The 8,880-nt window shown below is 49.3% G+C and overlaps 1 protein-coding gene across 1 annotated transcript; it reads right to left on the bottom strand.

Moving 5' to 3' along the window:
• Positions 1–4,267: 4,267 nt before the first annotated feature.
• NKX2-1 (NK2 homeobox 1) lies at positions 4,268–7,734 on the bottom strand. Its single transcript, XM_029996975.1, has 2 exons — positions 7,227–7,734; positions 4,268–6,395 (listed from the first exon to the last, which is right to left on the bottom strand). The coding sequence occupies exons 1-2, from the start codon at positions 7,591–7,593 to the stop codon at positions 5,725–5,727; spliced, it is 1,038 nt and encodes a 345-aa protein (XP_029852835.1). The 5' UTR covers positions 7,594–7,734; the 3' UTR covers positions 4,268–5,724.
• Between the last annotated feature and the right edge of the window lie 1,146 nt (positions 7,735–8,880).

Raw genomic sequence — 8,880 nt, 5'->3', positions numbered from 1 at the left:
CCTCCAAGATCCCAGGTGCGTGTAAGTTTGTCGCCTTCTAGCACGTTATTACTTGCCCAAATTTGCTTGATCGAGAAGAAGGACTCCTGTGAAATCCATCAGAGCAGATGGAAGTGAAGGTCTCATACCTTGCTTAGTTTTCTAAGCATTGCAACTACCCTTTTATTAAAAAAAACCAAACAAACAAAAAAAAAAAAAACCAAAAAAAAAAACCAAACACAGACCTAAGTAAACAAAGCCCCCACGAAAAACCCCAACCTTATGTGTACATGCGCTTTATTCTTTTCCTGTACACTTTAAGGAGCCCCTGTATCGATGAAGCACTACTCAGAATGATATGGGGAGTTCTCATCGAATGAATGCAGTAAGTCGTATACGTTCACTAAAATCAGCTATGTAAATTCACTTCCTAAAGGAGCACAACCTACAAACTAATTTAAAATTACTCGGAAAGTCCCGCTGTGTTTAACGAATAGAAATATATCTCAGAAAACCGTAGCCATCTTATTCACGTTTAGTTGTTAGCCTGAGATATGGAGCTAGCCAGTCAAAACAGACCTAGTCACTTGGTAAATATTTTTAGAACATACGTTTTAAACTTTTTTCCATTTCTATACGCCGGCTCAGGACAGTGGATTCATACCCTCTTTCGCAGGTAATGCATTCGGCCATTTGTAAATGGTTTTGCTTCTTAATGTCTGTGTCATTGTAAAAAAAATACCGATTTCCCTCTTCCCTCTCCCTCTAACAAAAACTTTTACATCGTAGATTAAATGTGATAGTTAACGTTTTCATCTCTAGGTTTCCCAAGAAATTTTCTGCATAGTAAGTTGTTTCAAGCATGAAAACGATTTTCAGTTTCTTTTTATATCAATACATCTTATCCACTGTCTTATTTATATAGCTGACCAGAAGCCTTCGAGAGAAAGACATAGGATATAGAAAACTTTGACCTTACCTGCTCCCTAATGTGCTTGCAGCCAGAAAAAAAAAAAAAAAAAAAAAAAAAAAAAAGAAAGAAAGAAAAAAAAAGAAGAAAAAAAAAAAGAAGTAATTTCGTATTATTCACCACTTTGCCAGAGACGGTAACCCCTCTACCTCATAGGAACAGCCGTACTGGGTCAGATCTCTGTACATATTTGATACATATAAACAGTATTACCATTTACTTCGGATTTGGGGGGGGGGGTTCCCCCTGAAGGGGATCATGAGAAGAACAGCGGGGCAGACAGAAAAAAAAATATTTCTCAGCTTTGCTCCCGACACGGCCGTGAAAGGACTGAAATTCTTCAGAAGTCACTCAGTCTTTACCTCTAGGTCCCCTTCGTAAAAGCAGCCGTCACGACAAGTTGGACAGGGGCTGCCTTCCCAGCGAGGCCCCTCTACCTGCGCTCCACCACAAAACTCCCAAAATACCTTTTTTTTTTTTTTCCCACCCCTCTCCCGTGGCAACTTCTCTTGGTGTCATCTCAGAGCTGTCTCAGATTACATTGTTTGGGACCTGCACTTTGAACACTGTCTTAGGGCCCTGCACTGCCTTTTGAACCGAGATGCAGGCAATATACTTTTAGATCAGCTCCCCATCCCTTTCCGCCCGCCCCCCCCCGTGGGTCGGGTAGCAGCTCCGCGCTGCTCCGTTAGCCCGCTGCCGGGGGAGCAGCAGCGCCCGGTGCAGGCCCCGGCGCCGCGGGCTCCTCCGAGCCTTTTCTTCCGAGCATCCCTCTTGCTAACAGGCTGCTGTGAAACAAACCAACCAACCAACCAAAAAAAAAAACCCCAAACAAAACACACACACACAAAAAAAACCCAAAACAAACCACCAAAACAAAACCACCCACCCCACAACCCGTTTTGATATGAAACAGCAAATATGAAGAAGCCTTTTTGCTATTGTTGCTGTTGTTGTGCCCGTTGTAGTGGCGGTGGTGGTGCTGGGTTTTTTGGTGGGTTTTGGTGGGGTTTTTTTCCACAGCCTGCTGTGCCACTACAAGCACACTTCATGGCACTCAAGCATGAACTCCTATTTAGAGCAGGAAAAAATGCCCTCCGCGGTTCTCCTAGATTTACAGACAGTGCCAGGGAGTGGGGGAGTGGAAAGGAATAGCCATCCTTCACTAGATCCCTTTATCTCTCAAAATACGGGGTGCCCACGGTCTCACGTCGATAAAGGAGCAGTTATATTGGGAAACGTGCATTTCTTCCATCATTTCAGATTTGAATCATGCTGCCACCCCCCCCCCCCCCCCCCCCCCTTCACCATCCCATTATCCAAGTTCTGCATTGATTACCAGGAGACTGAAAATCAGCGTATTGGAAGAAGCAGGCGTTTAGACGGAGGCACATATTTTAATTTAGAAAAGCTATACAGTGACTAAGTCCTCGTGAGTGTTCTCGAGGGAGCCTGGAGATTAAAATGTATTTAGCCCACCCCCCCGAAATATCTTCATCCCAATCAAGGCATAACTGGTTTATACAAAGAATTTTATGATAAAAGGCAATAACACAATGTCATAAAAAAACTCTATAAAATTGTTAAAGAGCAGTTTGTTTGCATTTCTCCTGATTGATATGTAAATACAGTTTGAACTGTGTTTGCTCGGTCTCTAGTGCTTAATAAAGAGATGAATTCACCTTTCTGTGGAACAAGTAAACAGACTTTAAACTAAGCCGACATCAGACAAAGTGGAAACGAGTTTATTTAATCGAAACTAAATCTAGTTTAAGAAAGATAAGTCAGTGTACATAATAATCCATTACAGTAATTACACCCACCACCAAATATGTGTTTATGAGGTTGTCGAGACACAATAAAATTCATTTATTTCCCCCGAAGTCTATAATGAAAAGTCACTGGCTGGTTCTCTATCGAACATGCTAATTCCAATATTTTGGGGGGGGGGGGGGAATAATATTTCTCGGCTGTTTTAATGCCTCTCAGTGCTCCTCACTTTTGAACGCTCCTGTGTTTGAAAGGATGCAAACATTAATTACGTCTGAAGGGGAAATGTTGACTTAACCACAGGACTTTCCCCTCGGTCTTGTATATTAACTCCCGGAGAAACTAACCCTAATTTAAAAAAATCCGTAGAGTTAACCCTGCTCTCGCTCCCTCCGCGGGAGCTGGCAGCGCTGTGCCACGGGCCAGGAATTCCCAACACTTTCTTCTTTCAGCAGAAATAACAGCACTAAGCTCCAGACCGCCCCCCCCCCCCCCCCAGCCATGCTTAACATGATGATATAGATCTGAAACTAATATTCTGCGTAGAGAAAGGAAAAAAAAAAACAGGAATATTTTGGGGGTTAGTTGAGAATGTCGCTATATAAAGCGGGACGTAATATAAAGACTGAAAGGTCTCGAAATTCCTGTTGACACACGTGATGTTCCCTAGTTAGAAATAAAGGGGGGGGGGGGGCAGAAAGAATCCGATATTCTTTTTTTTTTTCTTCTGTCTATTTCCTTTTTTCTCCATCCAGACTAGCACTTGGTGTCCGAGTAACACCGACTATCTTGTATAAATAAAAGACTGGAGCTTTCGAAAGCTGCTACTTAAACTGGAGGTTGAGTTGTTTCCATCCCGGGCAGGCTGCTTTCTTTCTCTTCAAAAATATGAGCATTTCATAATACCTCTGTAATTCAGAGGTCTTTCAATGACTGCGATTCGCTTCCGTGGTGTAACTGAGGGGATCTGGAGAAAAAAAACGAAACCGACCAGCAGATGCGAAGGAAAACACGCTACGAGGATGGGGGGACTTCTTATTTTGTTGCGCTCACAAAAGGGATGTTTGGGACCCGAAAGATAGCGAATTACATGTATTTCGGGCTTGTCCGATACAAGCTGCTTAACTTGATATGATTTATATATTTACAGCAAAGTTAATACCTAACTGCCTTGCATTACCCATAATATTTACCTTCTTACCAACCGCCCCTCGGTGTCTCAGCCAGGCGCGCACCCCGCTCACCCACGCACCCACGCACACCCACGTGCGCGCACACGCACTTTCTCCTCATCTTCTTTACAAGCTTCCCAAATCGCTACACGCACACACACACACACACACACACACACACACAAAAACCAAACAGAAACAAAACCAATCCTCCTTAAACTGAGATGCAGCCTGCAGCTACCCTCTCGCCTGGGTAATGAGGTGGACGTGTGCAGGAGAAACTGCGTGGTCGTGTGTGTGCGTTGCTTGCGGGGGTGGGTAGGTGTAGAAAATTAAATACAGTCTGATAAAGAAAGTTAATTCAAACTACATGTCGTACACAATAAACTATCTTTTTATTTTGATTATAAATAAGGTGACTGTACTTCCCTTAAAATACAAGTACATAGGAAAACCTGGTAGAAATTATTATCCTTTTTTTTTTTTTTTTTACAAGGTATTAAAACTGGACGCTCTTTAAATCGGCCGCATGTTCTATACTGTCAGCAGGTTCTTCGTTAAATTGTTTCTAGTGGCGTTAGACTTTTACCTTCTTTCTCCTCCGTGCCTTTGGCATTTGAATTTCTACTCCCGGAATACTTTGCTTTCTCTAGCAAGAAGTCTCTGAGGTGCCCCTCGCCCCCCCAATAATCGGACTAATGAATTTGGACTCGATCCCTTTGCTCTCGAGTTTGTGAATCCCACGCGTTCGCTTGTCACTTTTGCACGCTGAGGACTGATCCTGTACCCCGTTAACTCCCTGGCGCAGCTCCCCCCGGGAACAGGCTCCGGGCCCTGGGAGGGGCCTTTCGGGGTTTGGCAGCATCCCGGGTTGTTTTTCCATCAAGGAAAAAAAAAAAAAAAAAAAAAAGATGGGGGAAGGGAGGGTCGGGAGGGGGAACCAAAGGGAAATAAAAAAAAGAATATTCGTAATGTGTATAATTTATTAGAAGCTTCTTAGGAACTATATTTAAGCCAAATATCTACATAAGTTACAACAGGAAGAGGCGGCGGGCGCAAATAACAAACTGCCAGAGGATTTACGACGGGGCGATCAGTGTCCATAAAAAAGGTGGGGGTTGGTTTGGTTGATTGTATTTTTTTTTCTTTTTCTTTTTACAACAAAATATACAGACTACTAAAAACTATGGGTTTAGTCCAACTTTTGACAGCATTATACAGCTACAGGTTCACATCAAACGTAAGGAGGAAAATAAAAGCCAAGCCTTTGATGACTCCACGTCTCCATCCGCTGGCCCTGGCGGCGGGGCTGGGAGAGGAGACCGGGGGAGGGGGGAAGCTGCTTCTTGTGTCTGGGTGACGCGAATGCGTTTTTTGGGGGGAAAACCACCCCATCCCCCAAAATCTCTATATTTACATGCAAGTCCTAGACGCTGGCAAAGTGTACATCTGAAATCCAAGCCTTCGGACCATGCCTAACAATGGTCCCCTTTCTGCAGACTGCTCCGTGGTTATTAGTCAGAATTTTTTTTAACACCCCATACAACAACCTTGGGAAAAAAAAAAAAAAAAAGAAAAAAAAAAAAGACCCCAAACCATCAAGAGTAACAACAAAACCGAACAAAAAAAGGTCTCTCTCTCTCTCACAGGTCCTTAGAGAACCACTCAGTAAAACGGGGGGGGGGGGGGAGGGGAGGCGTTAAAAAAGAAAGGAAAAAAAAAAAAAAAGAAAAACACCCAGTAGTTTGGATAGGACAGAGATTTGTGTGACTGGGAAAATCTGCCTTTTTTTTTTTTTCCTTATTTTTTTTTCTTTTGCTTTGTTTAATCCTTTCACCAGGTCCTACCGTATAGCAAGGTGGAGCAAGACATGGCAGTGCCATAGTCAGAAGTAGAAGAGTTTAGGTGAGACAAACTGGAGACTTGGCTCTGCAGAGAGGAAGGGCTGGCCGAGTGCTGTCCCATGTCTGGAGACTGCCCCGCACTGTTTGTCTGGTGGCTCTGATGCTGTCCGAGGCTGTTGCCATTGGTAGCCACTGTGATCGTTGTAGCTGCCTGCTGCTGATGGCTCTGGATAGCTGCTGTGGGTGTGTTGGAGCCTGCTTGGCAGGGCTTGCCATCCTTTACAAGCACTGGCACCGCCACCCTTCTGGGAGACTGCTGCTGCTGGCAAGAGCCGTTCTCCTGTTGCATCTGCTGCTGCGCAGCCTTGTCTTTGGCCTGGCGTTTCATCTTGTAGCGGTGGTTCTGGAACCAGATTTTGACCTGAGTCGGAGTGAGATGTATCATGCTGGCTAAGTGTTCCCTCTCCGGGGCGGAGAGGTATTTCTGCTGCTTGAAACGTCTCTCCAGCTCGTAAACCTGGGCCTGGGAAAAAAGGACCCTCCGTTTCCTCCGCGGCGTGCTCTGGAGCGGGGCCATGCTCTTGCTCACGTCTCCCAGGGAGCCGAGGCTGCCCATGCCGCCCATGTTCATGCCCGAGGACGGCGCCATGAAGCGGGAGACTGCAAGGGAGAAGGCGGCACGTTTTAGGCAGCTCGGCTCGGCTCGGCGCGGCGCGGCGCGGCGCGGCGCGTCTCGGCTCGGCCCGGCCCGAGCGGGGCTCCGCGCTCCGGCGGCCCCCGCCGCCGCTCGCCCCCGCCGGGGCCCCGCAGCCCCCCGGCAGCCCGGCCCCGGCCGGGGCCTCGGGGCGCCCCCGCTCCCGAACAACGACCCGCGTCCCCGGGGCGAGCGGCGGGGCAGCGGGACCCCCTCCTCGCCCGGCCCAGCCCCGGTGAATAAAGGCGACCGCTCGCCCCTCGCCCTGCCCGGGGGGTGACACCCGACCAAGCACCTGCTGTGACAGCGCTGCGGGAGCGGCCGGGGCCGGGGGCTCCGCCGGCGCCGGCCGGGGCGGACTCGCCCGCTCCCCCCCGCGTCCCCCGGGACGCGGCTCCCGCGGCTCCGGCTTCCCTCTCGCCCGCCCGGTGCCGGGCGGCGCGCAGGCGGACGGGCACCGCCGGCTCCCTCCCGGCCCCCCGGGCCGTGCCGCTCCCGCCCCACTGGACGGCGAGCTCCGGGCTCCCGCTCCCCTCCACCGCCCAGCTTCCCACCCCTTCCCCCCGCAAAAGCAGCCCCGGGAGGCTGACATGAAACCAGCCGGGGGAGGAGGCACGGGGCACGATCCTCGGGCAGGAGGAGGAATTTGGGGGGGGGGGGCGGACAGGAGGGGGGGGCGGCTGGGGTTTGGACCGACTTTTGCCCTGGCGCGGAGCCCCCGGCGCCCGTTGCCCGCGGTGCGGCGGGGCAGGAGCGCGGCCACCCCCCGCCGGCCACCCAGCCCCGGGCTGACTTACTTGAGGAGAAGCGGGGGTCCGGGTTGGTGCCGTACCATCCTGTCGCCGAAGCGCTGTTCCGCATGGTGTCCTGGTAAGGCGGGAGCTCGCTCATGTTGCCCAGGTTCCCATTGCAGTAGCCCCCCATCGTAGCATGGGAGAGCTGGGGGACCCCTGCCGCTGTCATATGGTAGGCGGCAGTCACTGTTCCGTTGTGGCCCATGGGGTGCTGCTGCATGGCCGGCTGAGAAACCTGAGACTGTCTGTAGGCTGACAAGGGAGCCCCCAAGTTACTGCCCTCCATGCCCACTTTCTTGTAGCTTTCCTCCAAAGGACTCAAGATGTCAGACACTGAGAAAGGAGTCGTATGCTTTGGGCTCATCGACATGATTCGGCGGCTGGGGAAAAAAAAAAAAAAAAAGGAAGGGGAGGCAAATCTTTTTTTTTTTTTTTTTTTTTTTTTTTGCCAAATATTCTGGTGTTGCCTTAACGCCGATCTTGTTGGATGTACACGTAACCGAGTGGACGAAGTCCGCCTTAATTGGATTGAGTGGAGGCTCAGGGCTGCCTTTCGTTTGTTTTAGCCAGACGCCAGGTTTTAGGCTGCCACCAGAGGCGGGGCATAGGCACTAAAGCAACAAGACAATAGAAGCCTACATCTTGCCCAAGATAATTAGCTTACATGCTGATGACAAGGTAAACACCTTTAAGTTTTACTTGTCAGGATTTTTTTTTTATGTCTTAAAAAAAAGAGAGAGAGAGAGCGGGAGAGAGAGGGAAAGAGAGAGAGACCCCGTGAGCACAACTCATTTTATTTTTCTCGGGGGTAGCAATATCGTGGACGGGAAATGGAAGGCAAGGCGAAAAGACCCCCATTTGACTGGGTGAAAGGATTTAAAATCAGCTCCCGGGTGGCAAGGCTGTCAGCCCAGCCTTTGTGAGAGCCGGGGAGACGGGGCTGAATGCCGGTGAGCTAAAGGACCGAGTGCCCTTCTCCCCCCACTAAGTTTGGTCTGGAAGGAGTCCCGCCGCCGGGAGGGCAGCTCTCCGGAGGGCAGACGTTTCGCGCTGGGCCACCGGTCCCAGCGCTCCGCACTCCCCGCACCGGCTTGTCAGGTACCCCGGCCGGCTGGTGGCTGAACAGCGCTTGGGATTTAGCGTCTCGGGAACCTCCTCTATGTCTGCTAAGACCCCCAGTGCGAGACCCCCAGTGCAAGGATGGTTTCTCTCCCTAAACCCATAAGTTCCGTTCACCTAGGGATTTTTTTTTTTTTTTTTAACTTCAGGGAGAGGTGGAAGATACAAGTTTGCAAAAGCAAGCAGTAATTTAATTGCCTGGGGCGAAAAACTGCTGAAAAATAGGTTAGCGCAAAACGTCACTCGTTATTCTCAAAGGCAAAGACTGTCACAGGCTCTCGTGGTCCCTCTGAACCTGAAGCTGCTTTCTAAGATTATTTATATAGCACGGGAGCTGGATGGAGAAGACCTCTCAGGTCATCTGCTACACCACCTTGCCAATGAATTCCCTGCAGTTTCGAATAAACGGCAATTTCTGACACTTTCGGATCCGTTCTCGAATCTGGTGTGAAAACAAAAGCGAGTCCATTCACAGCCCCACACACTTACATGCAGCCAGCAGCTAATGTCACTCGGGTCTTTGAAGAAATCTCCCAAG

This window comes from Aquila chrysaetos, chromosome 2 (assembly GCF_900496995.4).
Source record: "Aquila chrysaetos chrysaetos chromosome 2, bAquChr1.4, whole genome shotgun sequence".
Taxonomy (NCBI): Eukaryota; Metazoa; Chordata; class Aves; order Accipitriformes; family Accipitridae; genus Aquila; species Aquila chrysaetos.
This window is presented reverse-complemented; position numbering and strand designations above follow the sequence as displayed.

Excerpts from the sequence above, each read along its gene's own strand:
- NKX2-1 (XM_029996975.1), bottom strand. The coding sequence starts at position 7,593 with ATGTCGATGAGCCCAAAGCATACGACTCCTTTCTCAGTGTCTGACATC. Across the intron at positions 6,396-7,226 it reads GGACCCCCGCTTCTCCTCAA|TCTCCCGCTTCATGGCGCCG; the intron begins GTAAGTCAGCCC and ends TCTCCCTTGCAG.